General features: G+C 33.4%; 1 protein-coding gene across 2 annotated transcripts in view; it reads left to right on the top strand.

Moving 5' to 3' along the window:
• Window positions 1-16,303, top strand: part of SEMA3A (semaphorin 3A) — a 533,676-nt gene extending 517,373 nt beyond the window's left edge. For both annotated transcript variants that reach the window (XM_058524659.1, XM_058524664.1), the window contains 2 exons: window positions 10,729-10,871; window positions 12,268-16,303. In XM_058524659.1, the coding sequence (XP_058380642.1) occupies window positions 10,729-10,871; window positions 12,268-12,723 (599 nt within the window). In that variant the 3' untranslated portion in view covers window positions 12,724-16,303. The remainder of the gene's footprint in view (window positions 1-10,728; window positions 10,872-12,267) is intronic.
• The last annotated feature ends 904 nt before the right edge of the window (window positions 16,304-17,207 follow it).

The raw sequence follows: 17,207 nt of genomic DNA, 5'->3' as shown, positions 1-17,207 counted from the left end.
TATCTATATATCTGTATATATATATCTTTATATGTATCTTACTGATACCTTAATTTGTTTAGCAATCCAGTCCCTTCATAGACTCAATATTTTTCCAAAATGATATATATGCTAGAATTATGAGTGTTCATATATGCAAGGAAAAGCTGACCAAAGGCATTTTTATTTTTTAAAAAGAGTGAGACTTGGGATAAATAAATATTGTTGACTATTGAATGAATGGGCTTTGGAGAGTGCTTCAGTTGTGTTTTGATTAAATTAGGGTGGTGAAAGCCTGTAAAAATTGGGAATGTAGAATTGCTTAGCTATAGAAAATAAAATGAACGTGAATCAATTTTTCTCCTGATTCTTCAATCAGAATGCATACTGTAGGGAGGAAAGGCAATTGCTGTGGTTCAGTGTTACAGGTCTTTTTTTTGAGGACGGAGTGGATAAACAACTCTAAGTAGATGCTTATGATATATGGGAGGAAATGGTAAAATAGTCCAAGAAGCTCTGCAGCAATAAAACATTCCTTTTTTGAAGGCCTCTTTATTCCTTGTCTGCTTGTATTGCTAATTGACCAAACATAAAAAATATACACCATAGTTTACAGTAAATTTCAAATGTTTGGCAACTAAGTCAGGCATTCCCAAATGGCCAGGCTGAGTCTTACCATTAGGAATCAGTGAAATATCTTGGAATAGGTGATGTCAGTATTTGAAAGTAAAATGGCAAAAATCCAGAGCCCAGCCCTGTTAAATCATATATGTTGTCTTGCTAATGTCACATTTCACATTCAATAAAATATGTGTGCTCATATGGAAACATATAAAGATATGAGATGTTTTCACAGAAAGCTGCTAAGCAACTTAAAGCCAAATTATACACTTCAGGATGATCAGTTCCAGCTGTAATGGTAAACATATTCTGTAACACTCTATATTTTACATATCCTGAAGTTTTAATAGAGAGACTATACAAAATAACTCAGAATTAAGGTGGAAGAAATTTCACTCTCAGTGACACCTTTAACACTTACTCAGCGCTCTGTTCCATCTCATGTAAAAACAGCACTAATGTTGAAATGGCCTAGGTGAAACAGAAAAATCTGAGTCCACTTCCCCTTGGTCCAGCATACTCTCCTCCATCGCTGGTGGCTGTTCACGTAGGGAAATTTTAGTATAAAACCCTAAATATATATGTGCCGGCAGATCTTCTTGTCTTCCCACTCATACCTCATACTGAATGCTAAAGAGAAACCTCAGGTTGTTTCCAATATGTTCTCTTCCCTAAAATAACTGTTGTGCACACAATTGGAGCTTGTCTGACTTTGCATTCAAGAGCATTAGTTGCTGAGTCAATTTACCTTTAAACTACCTCCCATTTCCTCTTCTTTACTAAACAAGAATGAGCCGCACTATGATCTACATGTCCAGAAAGGAAAAAGCTATACCATAAGTAACAACATTTTTAAAAAATTAACGTCATCTTAGATTTTTTAATCTGTGAAATATTTTATGTCCTAACTTCCAGTTTAATGCCATCACTGAGTTTCACTTCATAATAGTTCTCTTGGCTCTTCTACATACATGCATTTTCTTTTTAGCTTCCCACAGTACAACTCTACAGAATTCAGTCTTCTTAATTATCTCCATGACTAGCTCATCTCAATTTATGTCTTGGTTGGCATCAAAATCATTCCAAAATTTCATAAGATATCTTTGGCAGTGTCATCTTGATGGTCTGCAGAGCTATAAATTTAGTATTTTGTAGCAATGCTAATCTGGTCTGTGCTTTACCTTCTTTCATATACATATAAAATCTAACTATGAATCTGAGCATTTAGCCCCAAGAGAAGCCTCAAGATTTGGTAGATGAGCATGATGTCAGCCTTAAAAAAATCCCTAACTTTAATAAATTGATAAATTGTATCAAGTCTAAGATGTCACTGAATGTAAGATGCACCATTATTTTATGTACTGCTGAGAAAGAAAAACTGCCCAAGATGAACGATCTAATAGATGGTCCCAGCATCAAGCCAGGACACAATATGTTTCAGCATTAGTGCAAAGGAGAAATAAACTCCCATGCAGAAGAAGATAGCAAGGAAATTTGCGTGTTCTGACCATAATCATGGATGGTGGAAAAGGGGGAAAGAGCAGTCTTTGAACTACAAGATGGTACTCATGAAGCTTTACTTTCTGAATTCACACCAACAGGGTGGACCAAAAACCTTAGACAGAGACACTAACTTAAAAAGGTATTAGAGTAGTAGGATCTCATGTGTCTGGCAGAAGTAAGAACTAATTCTTTCCGGGAAACAGCAACTTCAATTCAGTTGAAAAGCAACTGTAAGACATATTCTGATATCAGAGTTAAAATATAAAGAAGTGTGCATCCTAGAATGAAATTATTAAAGTATTATTTTCTATAATTTTTGTAAACTTTTTTTGAAACTGTTTTCACTGGAGATAATCAATCATCACGAAAGTCATCTTCTGCTATTACCTTAGGCAAATAATTCAATTATTCATAGTATATGTGTATGTGTGCAAGACATTCACAACATATTTCTAGCCAAATGATGGCTATCACATGAATAAGAAGTTTGAAAATTTTTGCACTATCATTGTTCCTTGTTAAAGTTTTTAAATATGTCATTGGAGATCACCCAACTGTTTATACACCTATAATTTAACTGTTGTAAATGGAAAGTTTTTAAGCATGCTATATGTTTTTAAATTCCGAAATTTATAAGGAACACATATTAAAATACAAGATGGTATTTTCATTATTGTTTATGGAAGGTTTCTACTTCAGCAAATAGGTATTTTCCATTATCTCCTATCATATCTCTTGGGAAAAAGTAAATTTAACATTAAAGTCCATGTTTCCTGATTTTTAAATGTAAAAGTTACTATGGTCATTTTACTCTGGCATATAGGTTATATGTGCTTTCTTGGTAAAATATTTGCTATAAAATCATGAAAATAAAACATTTCAAATGTTCAATATAGACTAAATAAATAGTATAGCGGATATCTTCGTATTGTTACTGCTTTTTTAAATAATTGAATTTCAGCTGCTCTATACTAAGAAGCATTGCAGCCTCTGATATCACAAGATATTAAGCACAGTATTAAATATAACTATTAAAATGGCTTCATAGTCAACTTCATAACACATCAATTTCATTTTCACATCTTAATAAATCTCTAAAAAATAAGATACAGGTGATTGTCTCAAATACAATAATTACCTATGAACAATAAAATTAAAATACCCTGCCCCTAGTTATGTGTCTGTTTATCCATCTACCTATCTGTATACCAATAAGAACATTTTAAACACAAATCCACAGAAATCTGTGGATTCAAGGAAGGTTAGGAACTACCTGAATTGTAAAATTCTAAATGCTATATTCTAGCTGATAATTATTTCCCAGCACCAAAGACAGATCTTAATTTAGGGCATAAAACAAAGTAGTTCAAAATTTAAATTTATTTTCATAAGTTGATACATTGAAGTTTAAATTTTCTCTAAGACTTCATTAATTGAATCTTTTTTGTACTTGACAAATGGATGTATTAAGCACAGGGACTTTAATTCACACATATGCATGCATTTCTGGGTGCATTCATGCATGCACACAAACTCACATTCATCATTTACTAAGAAACTGGTTGGTATTAGCATCATACAAAACACTGGAGAAACGTTGTACAAAGAATTATCTTGATAAATAAACAAACATAATCCCTGTTATATAGTTTAGTATATACTGTAGAATTTATTTTAAGTACACTATAGTATATATTATTATATCTGTTGTTAGCCATCTTAATAGGTCGAAAAATATGCTTGAACATTAAAGATGAATGAAATTTTTATTTTCAATTTTTTTATTTTTAAATATTGTATGTCTTCTCAAGAGATATTGATTCATCCATGAAATGAGTTTTCAGCTCCTGCTACTTAAAGAGATATTATTCATTCACTTGAAATCAAATTAAATTCTTTTCTATTGATAAAGTGCCTGTTGAATTTCTGGAGAAAATCATCTAGATTCTACTAAGGAAAATCTAAGTCTAAGTAATAATGTTTATACTTAAGAAGTACATATCTACAATTTTCCATGTCACTAAGAGTTGCTGGGCAACATTTTCTTTCCTCCTTTGAATAACTTTTAACAGTGAATATTATTATTATTATTATCATTTTTGTTTGTGAGGAAGATCAGCCCTGAGCTAACATCCATGCTTATCCTCTTTTTGCTGAGGAAGACGGGCTCTGAGCTAACATCTATTGCCAATCCTCCTCCTTTTTTTTTTTCCCCAACGCCCCAGCAGCTAGTTGTATGTCATAGTTGCACATACTTCTAGTTGCTGTATGTGGGATGCGGCCTCAGCATGGCTGGAGAAGCGGTGCGTCGGTGCATGCCCAGGATCCGAACCCAGGCTGCCAGCAGCAGAGCGCGCGCACTTAAGCGCTAAGCCACGGGACCGGCCCTAACAGTGAATATTATTGAGAAAAATATTAAAATCGCAATATGATGAAAACAACTGGAATTAGATTTCTTTTTATGCAGTTCAGCAACTAACTATATGTGCTGAATATTTAAATAATTTGCAACCATTTTCCACTCCCCCAAATTGTTTTACTTTTATAGTCATTATTTATGAAATTTAACTCTTTAATAACCTAAAAGAGGAGAACATCAAAAATGATAACAGAGATCAAATAGTTGAATAAATATATAGTTCACTACCTTACTCATCTCTGTCTTTTCTACATGACGTCAAATTTACTAAGATTGTTACATTATTAACATTTCAATCTTGGGAGACATTTATGGGGTTAAAATGGAGAGTGAAATAAATGGAAAGCTGAAATGGGATGCCTTCTGTTTCTGCTATATTGGAAGAGAATCAAATACTAAATAAGGCCTTTAGCAACGTATTTCTGACCAAATGATGGATATCATGACTTTTTGTTGTTACAAAAGGAAGCAATTTATTTAACTTCTTTCTTTCCTCCCATTCTTTCTGGTTTATTAGCCTCATTTCATTTTCATAAATTATCCCACTAAAAGAGGAAATGATTAATTGAAGATTGCTTCCTTAAAAACATTATTTCTTGTCATTAACAGCTGTAACATATTGTAGCATTGTGTTATTTAAACACACTGTGGTGCTTTTAAAATAATCTTAATGTTTGTTGCTTTCAATTATTTTGCTCTAACTATTCAGATTATTCAACACATGAGAATTCATTATGCCAATTTGAACAACTGTACCCTTCTTGTCTACTGGTAATTTTCATGACAAAAGTGTCTATTCAAAATAGTTGCTCTCTAAGTATATTTAAAAGTGGATTAAAATGAGATTGCTTTCTTTCTGGAAATTTACAGGGTTAACTCATTGGCATGGACATCCTTTAAAGATACAGGTGTCCCTGGAGATGTGAGAATATATTCATATGATTTCTCAAATCTCTTTCTCTTCTTATCATCCCATATTTGGAATTTTTGCTTTTGAAATATACCTGATTAGTCATCATCTTCTCCCACCATATCTCAAATCAACTCTTGTAACATCATAAAACTTAACAAATTTAGAAGATTTGAAATGTTTACATTCACCAGCAGTTCAATAACATATTCTGTCATAATCAGGTTTATAAACTCTATGCCCTTTATAATTGATTAAACTTTTAATCATTTCTTTTATGTAATTACAATAACTCTGTGATTTGAGGATGTCAAAGTTACGTGAGATTTCAGCTTTTAAATGCAATGTAAATAGTTACCTGGATTTGCCATTCAGCAGACATCAGCTAAGGGTTCATGACCACTTTGTGCCAGGATTATGGAACATACACTATGGAGGAAGATAACCAGATTAACAAATAATTGTAACAAATAAGACTTTATGTGCTCTAAAGAGGTATATAAAAAAAGATTTTTAGGAAACATAGAAGTGGAAATACTTTCTTTGATGCTAGTGGGGGAGTAGGATTGATGTTGGGAAGGAGTTCATAATTTGTCTCAGTGTGGATTCTCAATAAAGGATTTTAAGTTTTGAATTAACAGTTGAAACTATCACAAGAACAGCAATAACAATATCTCCGCACATATTTATGACTTCTATGTCCAGACATATTATTTTTATGTAGGTATATTTTAAGAACATTGAAAAAGATATTAAAACGGGTTATAAAAATTTTTTGTTGTCTATAATTGCTAAATGACCTAATATATTTAAGACAGTTTGTAATTATTTGATTAAAAACAAAGATAAAACAAAGATGGCAATAATGTCACACAGGCATAGCAGGTATACTGACAGAGAACACAACCATGCATGCAGCAAGAACATATCTACCAAGAAGCTATAAGGGTGAGACATAAATTTGTCTAATGAGTTCTTTTAGCCGATGTAGAGGGGGAAATATGATCAACTGATGAGTCACAAAGTTCCTTAAAAAAAATCGCTTGTTCAAGAGAATCTCAATAATTCCTAAAAACTGAGACCAGAAAGGAAAATTTCTCAAAGATGAACATCCAGAAAACACTGCGGTACAATGACCATCATATTCTACAACATTGTGACATAAACACAGTGAGCAAATCCATAGAGTATTGCTTATGGGCTCCCTCAACATAGGTAGGGGGACCCCACCCAATACAATTCCAGAAAATCAATTATGTCATAGGATTAACACAATGTGTTCTATGTAAACTGCTCTGAGATCAACTAGTTTAATCCAGAGGGAGATTTTGGATTATACTCAACCCTGAATATGCAAGATTTCATATCCTTCAGGAAATCTTTAATCAACAGTGTTTTCTCAGTTAAGCTTCCAATTTATATTGGGTAGTTATGAGCTCCATATTATATGCTCTGAAAACACTTATAGCTATGCTAAGCTGCCATTTCTATGCAAAGCTGTTTGCTTTAATAAAGAAAATGGTAGCATCTTTGACATTGAAAGAAAAAAATTGAAAATCTAGTAAGATTAGAAGACAAGAATCAAAATATTGTTCCTGTTTGTAAATTTTTTTTGAAAGAGAGAGAAAAACAAAGAATTATTGGAGGACAAGGGGAAGAAAGGAGGGAGAAAAGGAGAGAGAGAAACACATTGTTATTGGACCTCTAATGTTTTCTGTGTTGTACAAAATTTACTCAAGCAGTAGGGTAGAAGGGTCAGGAAAGGGAATGGATATTTACTGAGTACCTTCTAATCATTCTTTCTAAATATTTATTGGGTATCTGTTTATAAGGTGTCAGGTTTGGGGAAATTAACAGAAAAAAATGTTCACAAGTTGTTACATCTGAGAACCCAAATTATATGAATGCTTGGCTGAGCCCACTTTAAATGAAAGTTCTGGTCCTGAATTACAAATTGTTCATGATAGAAACATTCTGCTGCAGAGGAATTAACAGAACAACTATAGTTAGTGGAAATTTAGTTTCTGCAATTATTGCTGATGGCAACAGAACCTAACAAAACATAAAATAGGTGAATCTCAAACCAAAGAAAGACAACAGTGCCTCTGCATACTGAGTATGATTGAGAGTTAACATGACAGGACTTTGAGCTCCACTACTTACTAACTAGATTCTCTTTTGCCTTTATTTGGACAAAGGAGAGAAAGAAAGGGCAATTTAGAGGTGAATGAGTCCCTGAGGTATTGGCAAGAGTAGTTATGAAGGCAAACTAACTAAAGGTACCAGGCCAATAAACCAAATTTGCCAGTTATGATTCTTATCTCACTCAAGTGGAAAAGTACCTGAATGTCATAATGTTTCTTGAAAAAGTCCATGAACTGTTGCTATATTAAACTAAAAACAACTTAGTATAAATTCTTGGTTAAATCAAATAACATCTTACATTAGATTCTACTATAGATAAGTAGCAGATGAAATGAAATATTTTTTTAATATAAGAAAACATTTACTGTTAAGAGAATTTTTTTTTTTTTGCACATTGGGAAACATTTGCTGTCACCAAAGGAGATCTTGAAGAGAAACTAAAAACTGAGCAGGTTTCACAGGAGTATAAGAAAGGTTAACAGAAAGCTCTCTATGGTTCAGGTAGAATGATGAAATTAATTGGGAAGAAGACAACTTAGTGATTTTTTTCTAAGTGTACCTAATCAATGTTACAGTTATATTAAGCTTTCTTTTTTCTTATTATACAAGTTACATTGCTCTTCTTAGCAGTGTGTCAACTAATGTACTGAAGGATTTAAACCGAATTCTATGTCGGAGAGCAGTAACTTACTGATACCTTAGATTTCTGTAGATATCTTTAGTAACTTAGATTAGGTAAGAGACAAGTCAGTTATTATCATAAATTTCTACAAGAAAAGTAGGCCTGGGAGGCATGGCTGATAAGCCAGAAGAAACTGGTGGGTCACCATGTTGTTTGTTTCTAAATCCAGTGGGTTTTTTTTCTATGTTATCATGCCATCATATAGCTTATGATTCCTTAGTATGTAGAGATTGAATGAAAAGTTTCTTCCTAAAAGTGAAAGGATTTCTTTTTTTAATTAAAATTTTTTCTTTTACTTTTTAAATTTTATTGGAATAAGAACACTTAACATGAGATTCACCCTCTTAACAAATTTTTAAGTGTACAACCACAGTACTGGTCACTCTAGGCACAATGTTGTACAGCAGATCTCAAGATCTTACTCATCTTGCGTAGCTGAAACTTTATACCTGTTGATTAACAACTCCCTGTTTCCCTTTCCCCCCAGCCCCTGGCAACCACCATTCTGCTTTCTGCTTCTAGGGGTTTGACTATTTTTAGATTCCTCTTAAGTGGGATCATACAGTATTTGTTCTTCTATGACTGGCGCATTTCACTTAACATGTCCTCAGGGTTCATCCATGTTGTTGCATGTTGCAGATTTCCTTCTCTTTTAAGGCTGGATAATATTGTAAGTAAAAGGATTTCTAAATCAAAAAAGTTTATACTGCACAGAAATTGCAGAAAAATTGTATTCAGTACACACTGTATTGATTTCTGTGACAAGGCATTCTAATTATTCATGGTAGCTCCTGAAATACAGGAGATTTTCCAGCCCCTGTTGAGCATAGAGATTCAATTCATCTCTATCCAGGGAAGCAGATGTCTTGCAAACTAGCACAGCAACATGTGCTATTCATAACATATCTATTCAATCAAAGATATACAAATAATTTCAGAGGGAAAAAAAACACTACCGTATTCAAAGTAGATATTGACACACAAAGATGTGTATCTCCAATATGAAAAAAAAATGTGACTTGGAATCAGTTAAATAGTGTTGTTTCTTTACATTTCAGTCATTTCCTGTTTTTTCCTATTTCCAGGGGATTGATTTTTTAAGCAAGAAGGGACAGATAGTTCCCAATGTTAGAAGAGTTTTGTTTCACAGCTAGGGCAATAGAGGAAAAGGCAGTGAGGTTGACATCCCTAGAGATAGCAAATGGAGACAGAAGGTCGACCGTAGGCAGGATGAGAATAGGAGATGATGGACACAGGCCATGTACAGGGCTTGGATGGAAGCAGGATTTTGGAAAGCTTTAAACCTAGTGAGAGCAAATCATACTGTCTATGACAGACAAAAGTACTCAGTTGATTATAACAAGAGTAAAACTGTCAAAGTGATGCCAAAAAAAGTAGGAAACATTTTTTTTAATTAAAAATCTCTCTGAGTTTGAAGTAGAGAACAAAAATTTTTCATCTGTCTACACTGTCAGCTCTCTATGCATGTGAAAATGTATTTATTATTTTCTAAATTAATTTAATGAGTTCCAGATTGTACAGGATGTCAATCAGGAAACAGGATTATACAAGATAATAAGGAGTTTCTCCTCTAAATGAGTTTTACCTAGACTCCCTGTGTCGTACTTTTGATCTTCACTGTGTTTCATTTACCACTTTGAAGGAGGTTACATAAAGGGTAAAATAATAGAAACTTAATCAGGAAACAGATTTTATTCTTGCTGCATTTTATTATATTCTCTTGCCATGTTCTTTAGCCTAATTCTTGAAAATAATAAAAGATGTGTCATTTTAAAATAAGGACAATTGAAACCACATTGCATTATAATTGTACATCTTTCCTCTGAGCCGTCCCAAACATTTCACACCAACTGATCATCAGAACAAACTTGTGGACTGTTTAGAGGTTATTGGTAGGCAGTATAAACTTCCTAAACTCTACCTTCTGTAAAATACTAGATAAATACTATTGGTTGGTGAATTTAATTTTACAGATGAAAAAGAAACACAAAGAGGCAAAATAATTTCTCAGAAACAGATTCTTGTTTCCAAAAATCCTATCACATAACTTTTTGACTATTGTACTAGTAATAGTACAGTATGAACTGGCCCCATTAGTCAGAGCATAGAGTGTTACAGTGAAAATAATTTCTTGGTGAGTATTATCATGGCATATAAAGATGTATAGTTATACTTCACACATGACTGATTTTGTTAATGTAAAGCTTTTTTCTGGTAGACAAAGCTCTGCATATGCTTTATATAACCCATACCAAAATAATTAGTCTACTTGGGTAGGCACTTGGGTTCTGAAACCTTACATCCATGACTTTTCTGCCATCCTCAATCAATTTGGAAAAACTTCCAACTTGGCAACAAGTTTATCTCTTGAATTTCCAAATAAATACTTTGGAAAGTTGAGTTTACTTGTCTAACATTTTCTCATTTCATTTCCTCATCACCGGCCAGATAATCACCATGGCCACAGCCTAGAAGAAAGAATCATCTATGGAGTGGAAAATAGTAGCACGTTCCTGGAATGCAGTCCAAAATCACAGCGAGCTCTGGTCTATTGGCAATTCCAGAGGCAAAATGAAGAGCGAAAAGAAGAGGTAAAGGGATGAAACTATCTGGATTATTTCTATCTAACATATACTGTTATATGACCCTATCATGGTTGACTTGAGGGGGGAAAAAAGTACTTTGAATCTTTATCTTTTTCTTAACCCATCAATAGCTCATTCATTACACAAGTATTCATTGAAGGCTGGTTATATGACAGGCTTTGTGCTAGAATTTGAAGAAACAAAGGTGAACCAGTAAGAGTTTTGTCCCAGAAGCCATTTGGGGATACATTTTAGAGTCTTGTTTTTACTTCCTATAGCTATCTACAAAGCAATTATATTATCTATATTTGTGTACAAAAAAAAAAAAATCAAATCCTCCTACTAATTTTAACTTTCATTCAATTAATTCTGCTATCCAAACGTGTTTTCCCTTCTCCGTTAACTTCCTCCTCAAATGGGGAGGGGAAGTTTGGGGAAGGGAGTAATAGATTTAGGATGAAGGATCTCAGGTCCCAGTATGAAGTCTAATATGAACTATGCCTGTAGCATCAGACAGATCTTCCTCTACAATGGATCCATTTATTTCTCTGTAAAATTTAAGAATTGTACTCAGACAATCTCAGTGAGTACTCTTGAGTCTTTAAAGCTTTTTAAAAGCATTAAATAAGAGTAACCAAACTATGTAGGTGATTTGTAAATGTATAATGTGCAGACAATTTGACAAACATAATCTGAATATAAAGGTAAAAATCCTCCCATTATCTTCTTTGACATTTGAAGCAGTCTTGAAATATGTAATCACATCACATAAATGTCAAGGTTGATTTTATGTTACCAGCTTAGGCTTTAAGAGATCTCTCTTGTAAACTGTATTCAAAATAAAACTGAAGTTAGATATATTGAAGAGCATATCTTCATATTTATGTTATGTCTAAAACCTTGGAATTGAATAATTAATTATTAAACATGTAATGTCATGCTTTTTTCTGCTTGCTCAATGGCTGATTTATTTTTTCAAATCTTATTATAAGTTTATTCTCATGCTACATTGTTTTCTAGTATTATGGTTTTGCATTTCCAATTCCTGTATTTAATGTTAACTTTCTCCTGTATTTGTATACCTTCTTTCAAATTTATAAAATAAAGTATATCATTGTCTTTTCTTCCCATTATCTTGAATATTTTAAATTATTATAATGAGAAATTCAATTAAAACGGTAGACAATTAGTATTTTGCAACGCATCTTAAAAACAATTGACAGAGTTTTATAACTCTTTTCCTTCAGGGGAAAATGCTATCATTCCTCTTCAGCTAGAAATTTTATTAACTGTTAAAATGTGCTTCAACACGTAATCTAAATTTTTACTGAGACAGAGTTTCAGAACTTATATTCCTTTTAAATATATACATATTTTTACCATGTTTTTTTTCTTCTGCTAGATCAGAGTGGATGATCATATCATCAGAACAGAACAAGGCCTTCTGCTGCGTAGTCTACAGCGAAAGGATTCAGGCAATTACCTCTGTCATGCCGTGGAACACGGATTCATACAAACTCTTCTTAAAGTGACCCTGGAAGTCATTGATACAGAACATTTGGAAGAACTTCTTCATAAAGATGATGATGGTGATGGCTCTAAGACCAAAGAAATGTCCAACAACATGACACCCAGCCAGAAGGTCTGGTACAGAGACTTCATGCAGCTCATCAACCACCCCAACCTGAACACAATGGATGAGTTCTGTGAACAAGTGTGGAAAAGGGACCGAAAACAACGTCGGCAACGGCCAGGACACACCCAAGGGAACAGTAATAAATGGAAGCACTTACAGGAAAATAAGAAGGGTAGAAACAGGAGGACCCACGAATTTGAGAGGGCACCCAGGAGTGTCTGAGCTGCATTACCTCTAGAAACCTCAAACAAGTAGAAACTTGCCTAGACAATAACTGGAAAAAATGCAATATACATGAACTTTTTTCATGGCATTACGTGGATGTTTACAATGGTGGGAAATGCAACTGAGTTCCACCAATTATAAATGAAGTCCATGAGTAACTTTCCTAACAGGCTTTCCTTCTAATACCAACACCTAATAGAGGTCAGGTGAACACAGATGTTCACTTTAGCAGACTTAATGTTTCCTACGAGATTTTATTGTACAGGTTTCGCTTTCTTCTTTGCCTGAGAAATAAAAATGTCATTTGCCATATTGCCATCTAAAGAAGAAAAACTGCATTAGCAAAGCCATTTTATTGAACTAAAAGTGTAAAATAAACTGCATGGATTTACTAAGCTGATGAATATTCCAAAATGTGGTTGGATTCAAGGATATTTTTTGTCTACCAGCACTCATGTTTATATGTACTGGAGGAGTAAAATGATACTGAATGAAACGGTCTGTGGAAATATAAACAGAAACCATTCATCATCCAGAAGAGAAATGGAATACACTGATCTACTACTGATGTCTTCTTTCAGCTTTGATCTAAAGATGTATTTTATTATAACTATAATTTAAATGTACCATGACAAATATACAGTAAAAATTAGCTCTTTTCTAAGCTAGAGTAGGTCTTTGTCTTACAATTATTGTGCTATATAGTTTTTGTTTTAAAAACTCCAATTGTGTGCTGCTTTTTTTTGACATTTTGTCTTCAGTTCTGCAAGAAGGATAGCCAATATTGTTCTAGAAACATATATACATTATTAACAGTTAACTCCTAAAACCTGGATATAAATTATGCTTTATTTCTCTGAGGAATTCAAACAAATGACGCCTCCCCTTCTTTAAGTATTATCTAAATTAATTTTAACCTGCATAATGTTCTCAGAAAAACAGAGCATTTAACCAGCAAAAAAAGGGAAGAAACAAATCGATTTGTTAAATGCATTTTGTTGTACCTAGTGGATCAAGGAAGAAAAAAGGAACTGTATATTTCATGGAAATAATAAGCATTGTCTTAATATAATGTTAATAGAAAATGTCTCTTACTTCTTTGCTTGAATCTCTGCATGATATGTGAGACATAAAAACTCTCTCATGATTCCATTAGGAATCTGTGCCACTTAATTTTTTTGAAAAGAGAGAGATCAGTAATATTCAGAACAACAGCTTAAAAGCAAAGTTCCCAACTGTTTACATATGTATCAACTGCCTCTTATCTCACCGTGTCTAAGACAATTATCTGTCTAAAGAACACACGATTCTTTTCACATCGATGGGAGTGACTCTTATACAAACTGTTTTCCAGGACACAACTCACACTTAAAACATATAAAACTCTTTTATATGTTGTCTCCTGCAACAACTTATAAAAAAAGGTAAAAAATTATTAGTTAAGGACTTGCCTGCTTTATTGTCCTAAGGTGATTCCTTGCGAATCATTGACTTCTCAAGGAATGTGTAAGGATGTCTGCATCTTACACATCTCGAGGATGTGTAAGACCTTCAGCATTACGACACGGTTTCTTTCGCACTGCACTCTCCTTTGCAGGAATCCCTCCCTAGGGCCTTCATCATGCACAAAAATGCAAAGGAAATATCTTATTGCTAATTAATGAAAGCGGCATTGAAATTCTAACTCTAGCTGTCTTGGGATTCTACTTAACTCAGCATTAATTTCTCACCTCCGACTACAGTGACTTTTTAAAAAATTCTCTATCAGCTGAAATATTTCACAGATGGAAGCTCATCTTTCAGTTTTAGTGATGACTTTGAATAATCAATTTGTTGACGCTTGTTTCAAATGAAAGCCTAAAAATATTCTACGTTCAGTTTTAGGCTCTACTGAGTAATACAGTGTTACTTTTAGAAGTACATGGTAGGTGAATTTTAAATTATTTAAAGGACACACTCCAGTAGAGAAAAAAAACATGTTTGAAATATAAATCAAAGAACAAAGAGTGCTGCAAAAATAGATCATTCTTTTATTTTCGTAGAGTAACTTAACTGTACTAAAATTCAGTGTTGCATTTCATTCTAAATTTGCAGCTGAAACAAATTTATTTGCAATAACAGAAGTATCTTAGTTCTTATTAGTCCTCAAAAATAAAGGATTTAAAGGGATAGAAGTTTTCTGATAACTTCAGGAGGCCTTCCAATGTCTGAATGCATTTTGTTTAGCATTATGAAATATCCATAGAAAGAAAGTCTAGACTTCAATTAAAAGAAACAAAAACAAATCTACTGGCATGTCTTTCTTTATAAACCATCAAATCTAAGTTTTCAGAGAAAATTATAGATATAACTTGCAGGTAAATAACTCTTATTACAGTCATAATCTTCTGCCAATGTGTATTGAGAGGGGCAGTTTGCAAGAACAGTAGTCAATGTCCCGTTTAATTTAGTTTTAATAAACTTTGGCATATGCGTGTATGATCAGAGTTGAAACTTTGTTAAGAGACTCATGTGACCTTGAGCAAATTATGACAGCAATCTTAAGGTAGGAAAAAGGTACATCACAGCAGAGAAATTATGGCTCAGTTGAAATCAAATGTAAAATGTAAATGCACACTTAATGCTACTTTAATGTATTATTTAGTGATTTTTAATGATATGTGTTTAATATTTTTGCTACCTACACATTAGGCAAAAGAGATGTAAATAATTTTGAAAAGAAGAGGAAGAACAGTATAAAATGCAAGTTTTTATAGGTACTCCATTTCAGTGTGTTCAACATCATCCTAAAATGCAAGATTTTCCCACCTGGGTGTCAGGGTGGCTTATGTGCTATTTAAGGGCAGAAGGTGTGTGCCCACTCAATACGCATGTTTTTTGCCAGGTAGTAAATATGTTCCATATCTGTATTTATCATTGCATTTCAGATGGGAACTAGAAAACTGGAGAGAAAATGTAATGAAATTGCTGCTGTAAATTATTCCTTTTAGCATGTATTCAGTTGCTAAATACACATTTCTTCAAAATATTTGAATTCAGATGTCTTTACTGTTCCCTGTAGCATATGGTGTCAAGGAACAAGTTTAGAAGGAATAAGTTTAGAAAATGTTGAGAACCAGAGTCAGGTTGCTACGTAATCAGCTAGCAGATTTCTTCATTGTAGTCATCTGTAAACTGGGTTCTATATTTATGGTGATTATGTGAATTTTTATGCCCTTTAAATTAAGTATTGTTACTTTTATGTCATACCTAAAAAGGAAATATGGGGATGAAATTCTATCGTGTCGTTATGATAATCAGTTTGGTTTTATTCAGGATCTACAAAGATTCCCCATAATTGTTATGGAAATTGCCTATCCTGAAGGTCATAAGCAAGCATTTTACTAATATGGAGTGATTAGTATAACATTTTGAAATCTTTGTTTTATGAATTCATTTTTTAAACACAATTTGCATTCACTTTAATGGAAATCTATCAAGTTTCATGGCTTCCAAGACACACGTAACAAATAGAATTCAACGTCATCTTATTGTGTTATAATGTGTTAGATATAAACTGGCCTAATGCCAGAGACATCTATGCTTCTTATTTTAACTTTGTTTGTTTGTAAAGTCATTGTTAACGTTTGCAACATACGTGTTTCCATAAAGAAGAAAACATTATTTTTCAAAAAATCTGCAAAATCCTATTAGTTTATTTGATTTCTAACAATTTTCTTATACTAATTAATTAAAGAAACATACTTTTTTTAAATTAATATGCTAAGAGGACCCATAAATGAAAGAGAGTGAAGCCATAGAAATGGTGCCTCATACAGTACGGCGATTTTCACAGTCAACCTGACCAAACAAACACCTTGGTTTTCATTTCAAACGTGCAAGCACACACAGGCACAGGTACAAAATTGAACCAAACCAAACAAAAAGATGATTTTAAATATAGAGAAATTGGGTTTCTAGACACTTTGTACTTTAGAACCGGATTCCACCTGTTGGATTAAATTCTGCTGATATATCTTGTCTGTGTACTATGCGCTAGGCACTGGTAGGTGATGAGGATACTCAGATGAGTGAGACATAACCCCTGTCCTCAAGAGCTCACAATGAAATAAAACAGGAATATGACTTACCATCATCTTATCTGATCCTCTAGTCCCTAGATTAAGCTAACCACCTTCTCTGCACTAAATCTGTGCTTTGTATATACTTTTTATTGCCACACTTAATCACTAAGGTGTAATTTCTGTTTACGTCCCCATCTCCCTTTCTAGACTGTGAGCTCCTTGAGGGCAGGATCTAATTTATCTCTGCCATCAGTGCCTCACATGACGACTGGAATAGGAAAGGAGCTCAATAAGTCATGGCCAGAAAGAACCAGATTACAATGTGATTAACTGCCAAATGCAAGTTCATAATAAAAGTGCTATGGGATCAGATAGGAGGGAGTATTTTAACTGCGGAGACGGATCATGGAAAGCTTC

This window comes from Diceros bicornis, chromosome 3, assembly GCF_020826845.1.
Source record: "Diceros bicornis minor isolate mBicDic1 chromosome 3, mDicBic1.mat.cur, whole genome shotgun sequence".
Lineage (NCBI taxonomy): Eukaryota > Metazoa > Chordata > Mammalia > Perissodactyla > Rhinocerotidae > Diceros > Diceros bicornis.
The sequence above is the reverse complement of the archived record's forward strand: the minus strand, read 5'-3'. Positions and strand labels throughout refer to the sequence as shown.